We start from the raw sequence: 20,518 nt of genomic DNA on the forward strand, positions 1-20,518 counted from the left end.
AGGGGTGCATGAGCTCCTGTTAATCTGTTTGCTAACCCCAGTGCGTTATGCAGATTCCAGATATTCTGTCCGTGGCCTTCCAAAGCATGAAGGTAGATTTATCATCATGACCAGGATGGTAATCATGGAGCTCAGTCTTTTGTCCATGGCCTTAACCTATATCTTAACCTCAGTGTTCAGGAGGTAAATGGGGCGATATGAGGTGCAATCATCTGGCTTATGTCCCAGTTTGGGTCTGATTACTATTCAGTCAGTCGGTGATCAGAGGAAATCATCCCTATTTTCTGTGCCTGCTAGACATGTTCCAGAGAGGGTCCATAAGCAGTCCTCTGTATGATTTGAAGAACTCCACTGGGAGGCCTTTTGGACCTGGAGTTTGCCTGAATGGAGCTGAGACAAGGCCTCCCCCAGCTCTTCATAAGTGCAGTCTTTAATGAGTCCCGTTCTACGGTGTTTCAGCGGGCATGTAGGTAAGTCCTTCACACAGTCTTGGAGGGCTTCGGGGTCCCCTTCAGGTGGTAAAGGGGTCAATACCGTGTAACTGGTGCGAAGCACTGTGCAATGGCTGCGTCCCCTGCATGCCTGACTCCCACTCCAATGTCAGTTATGTGTGCAATGGGTATGCAATTATCTGTGTTAGTACAAAGGCAGGGTAGAGTGTAACTGGACTTGTCACCCCACTGATGGATGTGACTCTGTATGGCGAGCCAAGCAGTTCGAGCCTTGTCCATAAGCAATTGATGGAGTACCTCATGTTGATGTAGGCAGACTTACGGTCGGGAGCTATATCCAGCATAAGCCACCTCCAAATCTAGGATGCGAGTTTCCAACTCTGCAATTTCCAGTCTGCGCTTTTTGAACCTTCCCGAAACATATTTAATGTCCTGTCTGACAGTGACCTTTAGTGCTTCTCAGAGGACCTTGCCATTGTTTGTGTCTAAATACCCTTTTATGGCTGTGGGAATGTGGGTCCTGGTTTCGGCATCCTGAAGCCATCACGTGTTCAGTCGTTAGCCCAACCACAAGTGCCAGGGCTGAGTTGCAGTAATAATTCCAGAGGAGAGTGATCTGAGAGATCACAAGCATGTATGTTGGCGTCCTGAATCTTGTAGGATTCTGAGGCAGGTAGGGGAAAGTAGTTGAGCTGAAAAAAGACCTTTTGGGCTCCGAAAAAACAAAATAATATAGGCCTGGACAAGACTTGCCACATGTCTACTAAGCCCATGGCATCGATAAATTGTGTGTGTTTTGGCCATGACCAGCACTCCCTTCCCGGGATGTGAGTGGTGGAGTGGTATAGACACTAGCCAAAGCAGTAAGGTGTCCGTGGAGGAAACTGGATATAGCCGTGTAGAGGCTGAGATTGACGGGCCATACCTTGTCAACTACCAGTGCACAGCGTTGACGTAACAGAATAGATGTCCCAGGCAGCTCATGGGTAAAGCCTGCATGAAACAGTTGCATGTATCCCATATGGGTGAGAAATGGGCACCTATTGCCGCTAGATGGGTATCTTGTAAAAGGAGAACATCGGCCAAATATCATTCAGCCTGTTTCACCTCAGTGCCTCTCTTGACAAGGTCCAAGATACCATTAACATTCCACATAAAGATACGAATAGTACCTTCTAGCAGTGCACACCAGAGTTTTAACATCACCTAAAAGTATAGGGTCAACAAATGGTGAAAAATACAGGTGGGTTGACCCCTCAGAAAAGGTGGATTTCCAACAGCCGCCAGGGTAGAAATAATTTTTACATCAGACCTGTAAGTGCAGTTAAGGTTGATGGAAGAGTCACACCTACCTACGTTCTCAATATCATTACACTTTGCATCTTTTGCATTTAGGGAGGCTGTTTTTGCTCTTTGTTTTTATTTTTGTAGCCCCTACAGAAGACTAGTTTCTGTCCGATAGTTGATTTTCAGTTCCTGCTCTCTGACATTATCTGTCCACAAGCCACATTTTTAATTGAAATGATAAGGCAGTCATATGTTGCCTATGTTCATGTGGATCTAATTTAGCTGCTGTTCAGCATAATTTCTCTTGAACAAGAGTGGAAACCATTATCCCACTCCTGACACTTCTCTTCAGCCAAATGGCATGGTGTTCTTTTTTTGTGCTTCATGTAGCCCAGATTTCTCAAGATACGATAGCCAGGGATCTGTAACCACGTAAGACTTGCCACATCGTCACCGATCTGTTGCTCTCCTGCATCCTTATTTACTAAATGTTTCACAGGTGCTTACGTGATGCAATGCAATTTAGTGCTGCGTGTGCAAGCCATTAAGATGGTTAGTACATTTAGGATGCTTTTTGCTTGACCCAAGTTCTTGCTCAGAGCTTTAGTAGCTAAGGGCCTGATTTAGATATGCGGGGTACTGCGTCACAACGGTGGCAGATATCCCATCCAAAAACATCCAAATCCCATACGATATAATGGGATTTGGATTTCGGCGACGAGATATCCATCCTCATTCGCACAGAGTAACCCATCCACCAGTATCTAAATCAAGCCCTAAGTGTCCATGCGTTCCAAGTTCTGTCGAGACTGGATTTAGTCTTAAATGGATTAAGGGACTACATTTTTGTCTCTTTCGTTGTTATCTGTTCTTCAAAAGCTCGTGCATTATACAGCGTCTGTTATTACCTTAGAAAAAGTGCACAACTTGAAAGCTGATTAAATGACCCCCAGCACCCAGAAATGTACAAAGTAGGTTCCATATTTATTTCATGTAGAGTTTTGTAACCATATAACACATCTCATGCCAGTGCACAGGAGCTGCTGCAAACACAACGGTCACCGTGACCAAGGTTTATTTTCAAAGACACATGGCAATAAATAGACAATTCATTTCAATATTTATCCAGGAAACAAGACACTGACTTTTTGTCCGAACTGTACAAAATTTACACAAGGAAGAGGGCGGGGAGCGACGCCTGGGTGGGGACAGTGCTTGTGACTGTCTTATACAATAGAGTAACCATGTAGATAACGGTGCTCACACTAGCTTCGGCTTGAAAAGTGCATAACGGATACCCAAGCTGGTCAGTGCAAATTCAGGGTCTGTTGTAGACAAAGTTTCCCTTTTCAGTCTCACTGCAAAAATCGTCCAGATAGATCTGTCTCTAGCTATAGTTCCATCGGAGGCCATTTCACGTTCCCCTCAGTCCTTTTCAGTTGTATGTGTGTGTGTGTTTTCATGAGCGTATTAGCGTATTAACCTGCTTCGAGTAGAACACCTTGCTGGGTTCCAGAGTAGCCCTGAGAAGAAGATAGAACAGTACGTGTTCGTACTGTTCTATCTCTCAGAACTACTTTCTGAGTGAAAAGAAGCTCAGACCAATATTGCGATATGGTTATGGGGATTGAGAAAATCTCTGAATAATTTGCCTATGGTATTCTAGCCTTGCATGTAGACCTCATTTGTTTCTAGAGATGGCTAACGTTTTTGGGGCCTGAAGCATATTAGAGACGGGTCCTGTATCTCTAAGCAGTAGCCTTGAAGAGAGGTCTCTAAACTCCTTTGGAAAGGTAGGGGGGTTGTTATATCCCGACTCAGTGTCTTATGCACTTCATGTGTCATTATGGGGACTTGAAATTCTCAGCACAGCCTGTGAATGTTGGATCGAGGTTGGAATTCTAGGTTTTCTTACAGATGCCTCTTCATGGGTATTATGTTTCATTGGTGCCTTACATCGGCAGATAGTAGAGGGGCCTATAGAATTGAGGTAAATCTTGCAAATGTGCCTTATGCGTGGCTGTGGCCCTCGGAGATCTGACTGCATTTGTGAATGTGTAATCTCGTGGCACTACTGTGCCAGAGCTCATCAAGCCATAAATTTAAATGAGCGTCGTTCTCCCAAGTCATAATAACAACAGACTGTAGAGATTTCCAGTCTTAAATAGATCTGTCACCATGTTGCGGGACAGACTGTCAGAGAAAGCTCTTGTGCTAAGTTGTGGTAAATGCTATGAGAACTGGGCCAGGTTGGCCTGATGAACAAAGCTGTTGCCAATAGGAGAACACTGTACCCGCTGAGGATTCTCCTGGCCATCTGGAGAGGCAAGCAGCTAGATTGCATTTGGCATGCAGGCACAGACAACACATAGTCCTCATGGAACTGCAGTCATCAAACGTTTTGTTTTATGGTGAAAGCTATCTAGCTCCAATGTCAACACGTTTATTGTGTCAGTGTGCATGCTTTAATACAGAAATCAAGCTTTGTAGTGTGCTTTTTTGATAGTCCAGTGCCCTGTGTCTGGAATGCATTTCCACTTGCTGCCTGTAGTGAACCACTAATTCAATATCTTAAAGTGCATGAGTTTCAAGTAAGCCATCCTGTTCCATGGTTCTCCCAAATACTTCTCTTCAGCAGCCGGCCTATATAACTGCTCACCCAGTAACTTAACACCCTTTATTATTCTTCAAGTAGTCTCTGCAACTCCTCTTCATCCTCCTCTGTGACTCTCACCAAATCTATTCCTTTAACCTCAGCAACACCATTTTTAGTCTTGAAAATTATCACTACCATTGACCACAACCAATTATTTATGTAATTACTTGTCTACACGCCACTTCTGTACTCCTCACATCTCCACTTATTGTTCTCAGTATCCCTTCCCCTTCCTCCTCTCCACACAGAGTCCTTCTTTTTATCAGTGCTTAAGAACACTTCCCCTCGGTGCTCATCTCTAATCTTCAGTGAGCCATTACCAACTCTTCCCCATTGTGGCCCACATAATCACCTCACTAATCGTCACTAGCCAGCTTTTTCAATGCACCTCATTTCTTTCTTTACTTTTAAGTAGCCCCCCGTAGTCCTGCTTCTTGTTCCTTAGTAACAATTTCCAATAACATTTCTTTTCTTGCATCTTCTAAACCTTTCACTGTGTTTCTCCCAAATCGTCCTTTTGCATGTACATCCTCTTAGCCAGTCCTCTCACTCTCTCTAAATGCGCCCCACCTACCACTATCTCTTCTGTTTTATTGTGGATCCCAGAGGTCCTTTCCTCGATAACTGAGCTGTTAACCAACAACCTGAGTCCACTCTGGAGGGAGTACGGGATCTCAAACTTCCTCTTGACATTCTAAAGAAGATATTTAAGAAGTGTACCTTGAAACTCTGGCAGAGGTACCAAACCTTCCTATTGTTGGCTGTGCTGGGTGAAGATTTTGTACCTTTTAAACTCTGCATTCGTAACAGAAAATCTCATTGAAAGCCGTGAGGGTAACACAAACTATGTCATGAGCTCAGTGAGCTTGAGTAAACCCAAGGTTTCTCTCCTCCCCCCTGGGATTAAACAGCGTTTTGATGAGGAAACCTGATTATGCCAATGTGAATGTACCTACAGAAACTCATGCTCCTGAACATACTCAAGACTCTCGATCTAACGTGCTTTAAAGGGATGGATCCTTCGTATGTATAAATCATTGGAAGATCATGATCATAAAAGTATTCACAGGAGATTATATAAAGACACAGTTAATAGATGTGCCCATGGATGACTTTACCTGTCAGATATGTTTCCTAAGTGATCATTCTTAAATTGTTCTGTGTATGGATTTTCTTAGGAGAGATCTAATTTGCAGATGTTGCTGTGAGAGAGGCTTCTTTGCATTAACCAGTTTGGGATTGATTTAGTAAATGTGGCTCTGTGCTTTCTTTCATATATAAGGGTCTTTGTTAAAATTGTTCCCCAACTGATCATTCTTTATTACATCAAACATTGACCATGTAGATGGACTATTCCTAGAGATTTCTAAGATTTTACATTTGTGAACTCTGTTCCCTCCTATGTACATGGGATCTTCCAGCCTCATTGTGGAATAGTGGCAAATCCAGCTTTCGGTTGTTGGTCATTTGGGATGTCGTCTTATGCGCTATTGCAAGAGACAACTTCTGGTAGAGATACCTATGAAAGAGGATTCTTTTAGATGGGCATGTCTGTCATGTATCCTTTGTGTTCCCCTGCAGGAGCCGTGCTCGTGGCTAGACTTGTATGATATCTCTCTTAATTGTAGACCTGCGGTTGCTTTTTCCTGTAGACTGTTCTATAGTTGCAGTCTCTTGTGGATGAACTTGCATTAGACCCTTACTGTAACTAGAACAGTGTTAGATTATTATTGCGGATCAGCAGGTAGGGGTTGACCTATTTCTTAGATAAGCATGTGGGACCTCCATCAAATGGACTTTTGATTTACTTTGTCTTTGAGGAAAAGTGGTTGTGTGGTGGAATCTTGCAGTTGTTACCTGTAGTGGTTGCCTCTGAGCCAAAATGCACACTGCCTTTGATTGTGCCCTGCACTATGGGACACTACTCTAAATATCATGCACGTCCATGTTTCTAACATTTATCAGTGTTGTAAAATGGCCAACACAGTTATGCAGCTCATTGTAGACCCTTAGATACTCAGATGAATTGAGTAAACCTATGTGCCATCATATCTTAGTCGATATGTTAAATGTGTTGGCACAAAAAAGGGAAATATAATGTTAATGTTAGAGATGATTATAGAGTGCTCATACTGTAGAAAGGGCTCCCATGTTCTGAGACTTTCTATTGTAAGATGGTCAGTCTTACAGGCCATGAAAGAGACAAGCTTTTAAGCATCTTCCGGTCCTTCAGTAGATGTTGTGAACAAATTATAGAAGCTCATTCTAAGTGTAGGTGCCCAGTAAAGATGTGTTTGTCCACATGCTTTACTGTTTTTTATGTGTTTTTTATGTGGGCCTACTTGATTGAGTAACTTTGACGAACTCAAGCTCAGTGAAGGTATGTATGTATTAATCCAATCTTGTTGGCAGAATGGAGCCCTGTCACACGGTGCCTTGTATAGGAAACTTAAACTTTTTTCACTTAGAAACAGATAGGCAGTCCAATGCTATGTGTCAGGGATCAATTTTGACCCTTTAGCATGTGCATGTGTGGGGCAAATCCTAGCAGCAGAGTTCTACAACTTTCCTCTTTATTGTTGGTGGTGCCACAGTAGAGAAAATGGCAGCTTTGTTCTTCAATCTCAAAAATGCTGTAGTTCATCTCAGGCTTGTTGCTTCATCAAAGATAATGTCAAGAGTCAAAGGGTACCACTGGGAATTGCAGGAAAGGGGTTAAGTGATGTGATTGTCCAAGACCCCTCTCTTGCAGCTTCCACTTTGGAGTACTGGCATTATCGTCCCAGATAGCTCTTATGAAACACAACCATATTTTTTAGAGATCTAAGAATCCTCAAGTGCACAGAGATTGTGTTTCCAAGCTCCAGAACCCATGACTGGTATCAGATGCCTTAAAAGTGCGTTGTCTTGGCATTAACAGTGAGAGATGAAAGGTCAATAAGGTCCTTGAGTTGGTTAGTTTCAGGTGTGTGGGCACTGTACAATGCTCACAGCAAACTCGCCTCTCACACGGGTTGATTGAAAACACCTTCATGCATGGAAACTGCTTAGCAGAGAAAGTGGGCCGGTAGCTGGGACTTTGAGCCGCATAAGCTTCTCCAAGGCCGTTGGTGGTCTAGTGACTAGTGTCTCTCTGTGGACTCCTGAAACCAAGACAGCGAAGAAGAAAGCAGCTTTTAAAAAGGAGTGTGGTCCATGTCATCAAGCCAAGAGGCTGGGCTTGTGGGGAAGTCCGGGTAGCCAACACTACTCCCTGTGGAGAGATCAGAGGTGGGGCCACCTGCCAGGGCTCGCAGTGTCTGGCCCATTGCCTGTCCTCCATGTACATGGACCCCCACTGTGTTGTCCATGGAGTATGCCAGTCCATTTAGTAAAGGGGTGTGTGGAGGAAGGGAAGATATGGAGGAGGGAGACTGCGGGATCCCATAGGGGCTGCTGTCCCGAAGATCCTGGTAGGATTGTCCTGTGCCATCGAGTGAGAAGCTACCATTGATCAGCGGACCACCTGAGATGTCCCCAACACTGCCATAAATTCCATTGGTGTGGCCCAGTTCAGAGAGAATCTGGTCTTCTGTGGAAGGAAGGAAATGAGATATGATGGAGAAATCTGCAACCGGCCACCACAACAAGAATATTTTACAGTAAATAGTGCTGGAGTGCCAAGGAACATCATACAACCAGTAATTCAATGTGGCCATTGTCTGGCCATAGTTGAGGAAGAGTTGTAGAGAATAGGCTAGAGACACAAAATGTAAGGGAGCAATCGGAGAAAAGAAATATCGAGACAAAGATAATAGACTTAACATTGAGGAGGTGAGAGAGAGGAGTAAAGCTGTTGAGAGTGAAGATATCTGGGAGGAGACCAGAGAGATGCTAGAAAGGGAACAAGGATAGCAAGGGCACAGCAAGAGAGATTTGGCTTGAGATAGAATGGTATTACAAAAGCGAATGCGTGATAGAGGTATGGCATGCAACATAGTTCTTAAAACATGGATTAATAATGTTTTATGAAACATTGCTGCAGGCATAAATAGAGGAAACGTATTCTTTGCAATTATCACTCCATCCCAGTCACTCATGTAGTAAATGGAATGCTTGTACTCCACGTTTAGGTGTCCATTTAACACGTCAAGAACAAAGCACATTGTCATTTCCAGTCCTGATTCAGAAAATGACATAACATGTAAAATCCCATTTGCTCCGTCCTGCCGCCACGAGGGAGGGTTAACTGGAAGCGGGTCATGAATCTTACATTCTTTGTTTCATAGTTTGGTGTCTTAGGTAAATGCAACTTCTAAGGATCGCAACAAGGACTGATGACACAGCCCCTGTTATTAACGCAGCAGGAACTGGTAACACGGCTTCTACTATCAGCCCTTGTTGTTTGTGCTTGCATGGTCACAAACGATCATGTCAGATCGCAGTGATCACAAAGGAGGATCAACGCACAAAAATACTCATACCACAGTCCCTCCGTCCTGTCCCATACACATAGGTTCATTTCCAAGAGCACTCAGCTTCTGCTCTTAAGTCATTTTGCAGTGTCCCCCTCCGCAGTCTTTCCTGTTCTCTCTGTAGTAGCTGCTCTTTTGTTTCAAAGTATTAGCCACCATCTACCATCCTTTGTACCTCAGTCTCTATCTTCCTCACATTGGCCTCCTCCCCTCCTCTGCCATGTTCTCCCCCCTTTCTCTTTTGCATCGCCTCCACTTCTCTTTATCTCCCATACGTCCTCTTAATTCTCCCTCCAGTCAGTCGGTTCCCTTTCCAAACTATTTGCCATTCAGCACCTCTCCTTACAGTACCAGCCATCCTCCCCGTTCTGTCTCTTTTTTTCTTCCTTCTCCCCACCCCCCAAAGACTTTCTCTCTCTCCCTCGTATCTTTCTGCTGCTGCTCTATAATTTCCATGTTCCCTAATATTCTTACTTTCATTCCTCCCCATGGTATCTTTCTTTCCTTCGGTCTCCTCCTTGCTTTCTCGTGACCTTGCCCCTTCCTTACTGTAGTCTCACACCTCCTGCCTCTACACGTTTCTCCTCCTGTTTTCATGTTTTCACTCCTTGTCCAGCTAATTCCTCCTGTATGGCCCTTTCTCCTTTTAGCGTCTCTCTCCTTCCATCATAATCTTTGTCTTTCTTCTCCATGTTTCACACCCATACTTTTTCATCTCTCCCACCCCAGGCATTCCTGTTTCTCTTTTAATTCCCACCCTGGGCTCTCCCTTCTCCCTATTGTCTCTCTCCCCCCTTCTCTGTATAGTCAGTCATTCTTCTACCATAGACTCTCTCAGTCCTGCTGCGATATCTCTCCTTCACTCTTCATAGTCTCTGCTCCCTCCACCACCATAGCTTCCCATAAGCAACCCCCTTCCACTCCAGGCTCTCTCCTCATATAGAGTCTCTCCTGCCCATTACAAATTACCTGCTACATTTTTGTCTCCTTCACTCTAGAATATAATCTCCGCTTTCCCCATCATAATCTCCGCCATCCCCATCATAATCTCCTCCCTGGAGCTCTTTATCCATTCCAGTGACACCCTCCCTCTCCATAGCCCTTCCTCCCTCTCCATGGGCTTCCTCATTCTCCATTTATAAATAATCTCTCCTCTTCTCCATACATTCTTTGTTCCTAGCTAAGAGGCACTCTTTTCCCACCCCTTCCCTGTTCTTGCTACTAAACTTCTTAGTCTTTTTCCAAATGTCCTTCCCTCTTATAATTTCTTCCATCTTCCTTTGCGCGTCGCTCTACAGTAGACGTCCTTGTTGCCTATCACAAATCAGACCTGTACGCGGGCTTTAGACCCAACCCTGGGGCTAGTTACCTCGGAAGCTCAGCTCACTGTCGCTCACTCCGCAGTCCTCTGCTGAGCTCTCCTTCTCATGCTTGCTCACCCCCCGGCTCCTCTTCACGCTCTTGTAGAACTGCCCCCAACGGTGGCGCCCCGCGTCCTTCTTTAGGCGTTTTTCCTTTGCCCGACGGTTCTGGAACCAGACCTGCAGCACAAGATATGAATATGAAAACTCCTCTCAGGGATTTCACACAGGGATCTGATAAGAACAAGAACTACACCCTTATGGTCTTGACTGCCTGTAAAGTTGGACATTGCTTTGTAGTGCTAAAGATTTGGGTTAAGAAACCATAATGTATGCAAATAAAACCATAACCTTGTGATATCTCCCATATTTCACAGGTATTATGTAATTCCTAGGGTTCATATGAATTATGGATTTTGAAACTATTAGCAAACAGTGCAGAAAGGATGCACATCTGATGGTAATAACACCAGTATCACTAGTAGTTACCAATAATACTCGTATGCTTTAGCTGCTGCAACGTGAAGTAGTTGAACATGTCATAGTGCCACTGCCTGGTGTGGAACTAGCATTAGCTGCTGTAGACATCAGGCTAGTACTATAAGGCTGCAGCACGTGTACAGTAAGCGCGGGCAGCGTCATGGCCTCTGGTGAGACGTGGAAGGGAGTAAGGTGCAGGAGGGAACTTATTGAGAATCCTGACAGGAGGGAGTTTAGTGAGATTTTCGACATGAGTGCATTTGTACGACATCCTTTAATTGCAATGGCACAGTACCATAATTTATCTTGTAACATAAACATGCAGTATATACCCATGTTAATAAGAGAAAAAGGCAAATAAAGTGTTTTAAATATCTCCAGTTGTAGTGATGACCCAATCAACGAGTGTGAAGCATCAAAACAGAGAGACGTTTCTTTATTAAACATTGTTCTCTTATTCTGATTTATTCTTTACATTTATCAGGTGTGTCCCTCCAGAAGGAATTTCAAAGGTGCTGAATAAGCCAAAAGTTTAACTTGTACCGCATCGTGAAAGTATCCAAACATATACATCGTATGTAATTGAAAATATATCCTGTAACCTGTTTCCAAGCAGTAGCGCTACCTTTTTTCAATACATACCCGAAGAGCTGCTTGTGAGTTTGGAAACTGCCTTATTTTGTAAATTAGGCATTTCACTTTGTTAAGTTCTACAAATTCTTCAATATGATCAGGCTCGCACTGTGTGAAAAACCCAGGCACTAACCTAGCTGTACGCTGACATGTACATAACCAATATTTCAGATTTATAATTACTCTCCGTCTCGCCATCAATGAGTTCATATCCGACAAATTTATAAGTAACAATACAAAGTCTAGTATTATATATGTAATTTTATATACACATTTATTGTTGTTTATCCACTTTGTGTAAAGGTCAAGCTATAAATATGCACGTTTTATGGTTGTAAATGTTCAGCCAACACGTGTATATTGGCTGGCGAGCCTAGGGCTTTTTCAAGGAGATTTGAAAAAACAAGTTGTTTCCAAAGAGCACAAGGGCTCTGTGGTAGTGAGATTAGAAGGTTATGTACGTGTAGAGCTTGGGTGGACATGAATCAATCTTGCAGTGAGTTAAATCCCATACAGCATATTCAATTACGTGATCTAGTAATTGCAACAGGTTCCCCATGTCCAACGGCAGTAGGGCGTCGGTCATGACTAGTCAAAAAGACCTGCATGCAGGTCTTCGTTGCCTTTGGAAAGACGTCTGGTTTCAGGATTTTTTCGTACTTCGTGTATTTGCAAAGTTTCTATAAAGCTAGGTTTATAGACTTTGACCTAGTCAAATCCATTTACAATCAATGATACATTAAACTGGGAATCCTAGGACAAAGGGAACAATCCCATGACACCAACTTGGCTTTATGTATGATTCTAGAAATACCGCAGCACTCCCAAAAGGGCCATGGTGACAGGCAGGCAACTGAGTTAGGGTGTAGTGCGATCTGTTTATTGTTCGTATGGACGTTTCACAATCACAGCCAACACGTGTTTGGTCACTTTAGCGACTTTTTCAAGGCTAGCTAAGTAAGAAATATAGATATCACGACAACAGCATCGGGCCCATGGGTAAGAGCATTCCAATGTCTCACTAGTAAAAAGATCTAAAAGTTCATGTGAAACCAGTCAGAACTTCATGTAGCCAGAATAAATGGTAGAACATAGAGGACGACCATGATAAGTCCAAGCTGATCAATCCCAGCCTGAAGTTATTCGTAAGGCGACGAGTATGCATGCATGTAGTATTTGTTTAGCGGAAACCTAGCCAGGAGACAATGGAGTGCTGAACAGGGTTAAAAACTATTTAGATGTTGCTACTGTCATGGCATGTCACACAGTGCTTAATTTGAGCCAGTGGTTTCCAATGGGGGGCACCAGCAGTTATTTTTGGGGGACGGCACTTATTTTTCTGCCTTAAGAATTTACTACGCGCAAAAGACACATATGGGAAAGACGGAGGAAGAGAAAAACGAAAAAGGGAAAAAGAGAGCTGCAAGAGTGAGCTGAAGGGGCAGGGAGCGGCTGTAAATGGATTAAAGAGGCCTGAAATGACTTTAGGATTATTCTGCCTCAGTATTCTATGATCACACATTTAATTGCAGCGGCCACGGCATCGGCACGTTTTTATTTATAAATTAAACACTGTTGTCACATATCCAGATTTAAAGAACATCACATTCACTGTGTAGGTAGTGCATAATAAAATCTTTATTTCACAAACTCGATTCGGCCGTGAGCTATGAAGGGCAAAAACCACCCCGTGTAGACGGATACACAATGGTTATGTTGCACTGTAAAATGGATAATTATAAAACATTAACTGTTATGTGAATCCGTCTCCCAGGAACACGTGGAAGTCACTGACGGTGTTCAGCTCCTTTGTGTTTCAGAAACGCCTCTTGTGTTTTTTGCTTTTTGACTGGCAAATGTCCAGTGCCCAGCAATTTCAAAGCAAGGGTTTGATTAACGGAAATGTGACATGTGGAAACGTATACTCACCGGGCTTCCGTTCTTGTATTTGTGGAATCTGGCAACCCCTCCCTCAAAATCTTAGTGTCAAGACCCTCATTCACGTTTACCCTGGCTAGGTGCACACACAACTTTTCTGTTAAAAAGGCCGCAGGGCATGATCTTTCAGTAGTCTAAAGTCATTTACTTTCCAGCCATTCAAGGAGCTAGTTACCCTGTGTATATCTCATTCGCTTAGCATTAAAATACATTGCAGTATTCTATAATCTTTTGGCATAAAGTTTCACGAATATGCCAGTCATTGCTTCCATCTACCTCCATTTCTTAAGTTCCTCTTCAGTTTTATTAAGGATGCACCTCATTGCTATACTTCACATTTCACATTGACCCTTCGCCTGGACTCTATCAGTCTCATTCAGGACACACTTTTGTTTGATTTTGATTTCCCTATCTGTACACCACCAATGGCTGCCGGGGGCACCTCCTTCTCAGGAATGTTAAAGGACATCCTCCATGGCAGTCTTAGACATCTTCCAATCCTCGAAGTCTTCATTTTAATACAAGTGTTCCTGTGTAGCCGTTGCTTCACATCACCTCTGATTCCCAAATGATTTCACTTCCTTGCTTTATGTTGTGGACTACATTGCATCATCTCCAATTTAGAAGACCCCCTTCCACCATAGATCGTACATAGAGAGTTACTTCTAGAGAGTCAGCGTTTGGGCTATACCAACACTGGACGCTAACCCCCCAGCAACCCCTAATTCTGCTTCCACAATTTTCAAAAGGAACTCCTACATCACTTTGGATCCATTATCTTTGACCGATGTTTATTTACATTTCTCTATTCAGTAAAAAAGATGTCTTGTCCTTCATGTGTTTTGCTCCTCACTATGAACAAGTGCAGATACTATGAAGTATTTAAGCACTTTTTGAATTGTTTGTAAACTTCTTATATTGGGCAAAAGATCATGTATCAATCAGTTCTGGTCTAACAATGTGAGGTATCAAACACACTATGTCTTGCTAAAACTTTTAAAATATTTATTATTGTATTGAGTTACTTCGATTGTGAACCACGACTAATCCATGTCCCCTAGCAAAGTAATTCTGTGTTGTCTATGGTGGAAGAAGTCCTCTTCCATAAGTGCTCAATATTCCAGGTCATACCCCCAAATGCATTTGCCATGCCCAGCTTCATCGTGCTTATTTATCCCCATACTAAGCTAGGCTATCCAAGTTCTTTTCTCTTAGGTAAGGGACATCATATTTCCTGGCTTTCCCTGCTGCAGTTTAGGGGTTTCGCAGAATTCCAGGATCAAACCTTGCTAAATTCTACACTGAGAGGCTGCATAGTGTTTACTAGTTTCATACAGATGCTTAGCACATCTGTATACACTGAGACTAATTTCCCATCATAATTAAATAATTGTTTTAAAGCTTTTTATTTTCGATCTACAAAGGTAATCAATAAACATGGCATTCCCCAGGTAACATATACATTAGAGTATGCAAGTAAATACTGCATTAGTATATACACCAGGGCACCACTAAGCACCGGGTCAGTCCATTTCACTGGCAGGCATGACGGGAAGCACGGGACCCAAATTGTGAGAGAAGCACAATTAATTCAATGTCCTGTAATGTTCGTGAGGTGTAAGGTACCTCCTATTTGAGGCTCAGGCATCCTCAGGAAGTGTCCCTATATTCCTCCCGTGGTTCCCACATCTTGGAATGCTTTTGGGGGCAAACCTGTGCCTGGTAGTTTGTTTCTTCACCACGCATGCACCAGTCTATGTTACATGCCCAGTGGTTCGCTCCAGGAGGCGTCCAGCTGCCCTAAGGCTGAACAATGACTCTTTGGGCCACCAATAATGCAAGACTGTAGAACAGTAGGGCACATTTAGGAAGGGTTTGATCATTTTGTGTCCTCAGGTTAATCAATTGTGGGGTGAGCTTTAACGATTCTCCCAGGGTACTGGATATGTGTTGTTGAACACCAGCCGAAAACCCCTGAATCCCTGGATATTCCCAAAGAGTGTGAACTAGGGACTCGGGCTTATGACAGCTCCGTAGACAAGTGTCAGTGGCTACTTTTCCCATTTTATACAGGTGTGTTCTGGTAAAGTGGGCCCTGTGGAGTATTTTTAGTTGTGTTAGAAGCCCTCTCTGATCGCCGCCAACCCCCAATCCCTACCCTCTAGGGTTCCGAGGTCAACTTCCCACTTGTATTTGAGAGTCGTCAAGGAGTCTTGGATGTTGATAATCAGCGTCCTATACTTTGGGATGGAGCGTGTTTATGCAGTGGTGCTATTAGTAGTCTGCTTTCCGGGGGTGATTTGTATTCGACCGAATCCAGGAGGTGCTTGTACTTAATCAGAGCATGTTTAAGTTGTAAGTAGCGACACAGTGTGTGTTTGTCAACTCATATTGTCGTCAGAGTTCCTCAAATGTTAGTAGCCCTTTAGGACTCCATATATCCCCAAGTTTGGATATACCCAGGAGGTCCCATTTCCAAAAGCCCCCAGTGTTATCAGGTCTGCCAGTAGAGTCAAATCCCACAGAGATGTTTCCAATGTCAGTATTTTTGTCATCTCAGTGCCTTATTTGTCTCCCTCCGTATCTTCATAACTGTGACGGGTGGTGTTGCGGTCAGCCTCTGGCTCAGGATCGTTCCCCGTAGAAATCCCTGGGCTATCCCCTGGGGAGTACGGCTCCCCTGTCTGCTTGCACTGAGGGTTCCTGATGATGTGGAATTGCCCAGTCGTTAACGATCAGGAGGTGAGAAGTCCAGTAACAAGAGTTACAGGTCAGGTGTGGTTATGCCTCAGTTGTAGGGAGATGATGTTAATGTATGTAGTGCTATTCTGGGAGTGTCCCTGTCCCACAACAGTGATCTCGTGACGCTCTCAACCCTTCGGGAAAAAGAGCTTGGGATCTCGTAGGGTGTGGTATACAAAATATAGAGTAATTTGGCCAGGGAAATCATTTTGAAAATGGCCACCCGACCCATCAAGTAAAGAGGGAGTTTCCTCCAGTGTTCTACGTCTCTCTTACAGTCATCCAGTGTCTTACCCAGATCCCTATGCATAAAGACAGATTGGTCTCAAGTAATGCACACCTCCATCTTTGTGAACCCTTCACTCGTCCATTGTAGATCATTCCCCCTGGCCGCAGTGGTGTCAGCAGGTACACCACTGATTTAAGCCAGTTATGTGGACCCCCGTCTACTCCCCAAATACATTAAGCATCTCCAGCAGCCTAGGGATAGAGTGCCATTGGTTTATCAGGTAGAGAAGCATGTCATCTGCATACAGGGAGATAATATCCTCCCAGTCTTCGTCCCAAAGAAGACCTCACAACTGAGCATTGCATCATACCCTGTTGACTAGGGTTTCATCCCAAAGGCACTTAGGGGGGAGGGGGTGGGTTGAGGGGACATCCCTGCCTGGTCGCTCGTCCCAGGCTAAATTCCCACAAGACCCACCCCATTCATCCTTACCATGGGGGCTGTGTAGAGTAGTTAGACCCATGCCTGGAATTCAGTACCCATTCCCAATTTGCACAGAACCACCATAAGGTAAGGCCATTCTAGGGAGTGGAAGGCCTTTTCTGCATCAAGGGCCAGCACCACTGAGGTCTAAGATTGTGACTTGTTGCTCTATTGGGCATAAACCCAGATTGGTCTGCATGGATAAGCTTTTCTATCACCTGAAAGAGACGATTGGCTAGTACCATGGCCAGTAGTTTGGTCTCCATGTTCAATAAGGAGATAGGTAGATACGAGAAACAATCCCTTGGGGCTTACCGTGTTTATAAATGAGGGTGATTGTGGCCATTCTGAGTTCTTGTGGTAGGGAGACATCTTCCCTGGCCTCAAGGAACATCCATAGGAGCTGTTCTCACAGCAGGCTCTCCATGCACTGGAACATATCTGTGGGGTATCCATTAGGTCCCAGGCTTTTCCTTGAATACATTTGTTTAATGGCTTCCTGAATATTTGCTACCTCTAGTTTTTGGTCCAGCTGGGCCATATCCTCTGAGGAGAGGGTCCAAATTGGGAGATCCCTCACAAGCTTCTCCATCTCTGACGAGGTGCAGCACACATTTTACCAGTACTGGGACTCGAGATGAGAGGCAAAGGCCTCCGCTATATCAAGCCTCGAGTCATAGAGGCATCCGTCACCTGTCTGTAGATCTTGGACCCACTGTTGCCCCTTCTTCCAGAGTGCCAACCAGGCCAGCAACGTACACGACTTCTTGTCCACCTCATAAAGATTACGTTTCCTACTTCGGAAGAGCGCTTTTGCTTCATTGTCTACCACCTGTCTGTACTCCTTTCTCAGGAGTTCTACGTGGTGAAAGAGTTCTCCTGCAGGTTTTGGATGCATATGCTTATCTGCCCCTAGACATCATCCTAGATCCCTCTCCCTCCTCTTGTTGTCCCTCTGCTTGCCTGTGCACATGGCAATAAGTTGTCCTTGTGCTACTGCTTTATGTGCCTCCCTTGGATCACTCCCGATGCCACCGACCCCACATTCTCCTTCAGGTAGTGTCTGTCTCATTGGTGTCCTAATATTTCAGACCCTCTGGAGCCAAGGCTCTAGCCTTCAATCAGATTTAGCCCTTGGGGTAGCCCCAACGTAGCATGATCAGGAGTGGGGAGTGGTCTGATATGTCTTGGGGTAGGAAATGTGTGTTCTCAAATCTGCCACCCTGTACGACGGGATAATAAAAGTAATTAAGTCTAGAAAAGGAACATCTGTTGGTGGCCACTTATGAGTACTCCAGTGCACTACGGGGGGAGTCTCTCCAGAGATCCAAGAGACCAAAGGCTGTGAGAAAGTGTTGCAAATGTTTGCTATCTCGTCCCAGTGGTGGGCCAGCTAATGTGAATCTGTCCAGGTCCTGTTGTCCGTTTTATGTCTCCTTCAAGGAAAGCAGAAGACCCAGCGAGGGCTGTGATATCCATTTCCACATGCGGTCTAACCTGATCGATTGCAAGCCTGGAGGGAAATATATAGCCACCGCTATCAGTTTTTCTTTATTCCATTATCACTGTAGTGCTACATAGTAACCCTCTTTATATGTACAAATTCAATCCACTGAGAGCAGGAATGACCTACACATAAAAATGACCACTCCCCGTGAGCCGGAGGTGAACCTCAAATGGGCTAGAACTCTATACCTTACCCTGCTTATCAATCCACAATTATTAGCCACAAGGTGGGTCTTCTGTAGAAGCATCAGGTTCGGGTCTTATCTAGTGAGGAGTCAAGCCACCATTGCCCTCTTTAATTTATTGCCTAGCCCATCAACATTTCATGTGATGATCTTCAGACCCTGACGTTGCTGACCCTCCATTTCAGTGCCTTTGTGTGTGTGTGTGTACCCGTACCATGTGGTGTCCCTCTAGCTTCATACTGTGCTTGTGTTCTTGTAATCCCAAAGATGCCAACAACTAAAAACCTGTCCCTCCCAACCAATACCCCCACCCTACTTCCTTAAAATGCAAGCTTAGAAGTGCCTGTCATCCCAGTTCACAAGGTGCTTGCGCCCTCCCCCATACAACTTTCCAAACCACAGGCCTTGAAAAATCTACTTGCCCGCTCACCATGGTGAGTCAGATTTTATCAGGTCAAGCTATTTTTTGTCACCTACTCATCCGTTCTGGCAGTAAACTTAAGCTGGAAAGAACAGGTGTTCTGTTTATTCAGAAAGTGAATGAGCAATAAAGACACCTTCAAACCTTGTTTTTATTTCAACACATTTGCTCTCTGCTCAGGAATAGAGGTCAAATGTCAATTTGTCTTTTTACTAATTGTTTCTTATCTTATTCTGTAAAATGATGTTTACTTTTCTTTCTCTTATTACAGTTCGAAGTTTTTGTCAAGTGAGGTGTCTGATGATCATTGTGAAACAAAAGGCTGTAAGAGGTCAGTTTTTTTCTAACACACATTAAAACAGCTTGTACATGAATAATACAAGTATTTCAAAATACATCCGTAATTATGAAATACATTTTTTTTTTTTTAATTCAGAAATGTGATGCAAACAAAGATTTAAAAGGGAGCAAAACAAATCAGAACGCTTTACTTGGTGATGTGCAAATGACAAATATTGCAGAAACTTCATTTCCAAACATTATACACTATATACTTTTATCAGTAAAACCACGTCAGTGGGAAATGTTGTGGCCATTTCAGTGGAATGTCTGTTGATCGCAAATAAGCGTGCTAACACTTCATGCTTCAGGTATGTATTTATTAAAAGTGATAGTTTTTAAACATGATTTGCGAAACATTACTCCCCACACCCTGATGACAATGTGGTTAATGAACTAAGAGGCAGGTCAGCAGTCATGTGTTTACTAAATCTGACTTGATTTGTATTATAGGTGGAGCAAAAGTTTAGTCTATTAAATCAAACAAAAGCGTTTTTTTTTGTATAGCAGATATGCTGAGCTAGCGTATTTGAAGGTGCTCTCATATGTAATAAAGAAGAAAATGGCAGATGAGTGAACTAAAATATTTGACAAGGATCACATAATATTGGTCAAGTACATTACAATTAGGTCAAGTAGATTATTTTCTATTATCTTTCGAGTTCTGAAACCAAGATGGAAAAAGGAGGAAAATTCAGTTTCAGCCCTCTGCGACCTTGCTTGTGGGACGTAGGTAAAAAAAGAAATAGAAAAGTTGCTTTTGGGAGGGGGTCATCCTGTTCATGAGTTCACCACATCAACTGTCCACCGCCTTGGGAAGTTTCTGGCTATGTAGGAGCTAACACAGAAAGTATTGCTGTTCAGATATCACAGATCGTCCGTGACCATTGGTTCCTCCTCCTCTTGCTCACCATGCTCCGTCGAGTCATCAGTTAGGCATAATTATTTCACGGACCCTTATCTCATAAGTTATTGTGGGAGAGGTTTCCCCTCATTACTTCTTGGTTTCCACAGGGTGCCAGCTGTCCAACCATTCACAGACCTCTTCTGGGTTTGCAAAGAGCCAGGACTTCCCTTTCGAAAGAATACTTCGTTTTACGGGGGAAGAGCATCAAGTATTGGATATTAAGATTTCTCAATTCCAGTTTTGCCAAATCAAATCATTGCCATTGTTCCTATATTTCCTCTGTGTAATCGGGGAATACCATGAACGTGCTGTTTTCATGTTGTAAGGGGCTGTTGAGACTTGTTGCCCTAAGGATCGCATCCCAATCTCTATAATTACGGATCCAGGTGATAAGCAGTCAGGCTCTGGCTCCAGCTTTTAGCAGAGCCCCTGGTACCCTGTGTGC

The 20,518-nt window shown here is 43.7% G+C and overlaps 1 protein-coding gene across 1 annotated transcript in view; it reads right to left on the reverse strand.

Annotated features, from left to right (window-relative positions):
- Positions 1-2,745: 2,745 nt before the first annotated feature.
- The window catches only part of LHX4 (LIM homeobox 4), a 138,821-nt gene continuing 121,048 nt past the window's right edge, over positions 2,746-20,518 (reverse strand). The window contains exons 5-6 of the mRNA XM_069232080.1: positions 10,219-10,390; positions 2,746-7,966 (exon numbers count right to left, since the gene is read on the reverse strand). Coding sequence (XP_069088181.1) covers positions 7,572-7,966; positions 10,219-10,390 — 567 coding nt within the window. The 3' untranslated portion in view covers positions 2,746-7,571. The remainder of the gene's footprint in view (positions 7,967-10,218; positions 10,391-20,518) is intronic.

The sequence above is a fragment of the Pleurodeles waltl genome, chromosome 4_2 (genome assembly GCF_031143425.1).
Source record: "Pleurodeles waltl isolate 20211129_DDA chromosome 4_2, aPleWal1.hap1.20221129, whole genome shotgun sequence".
NCBI lineage: Eukaryota > Metazoa > Chordata > Amphibia > Caudata > Salamandridae > Pleurodeles > Pleurodeles waltl.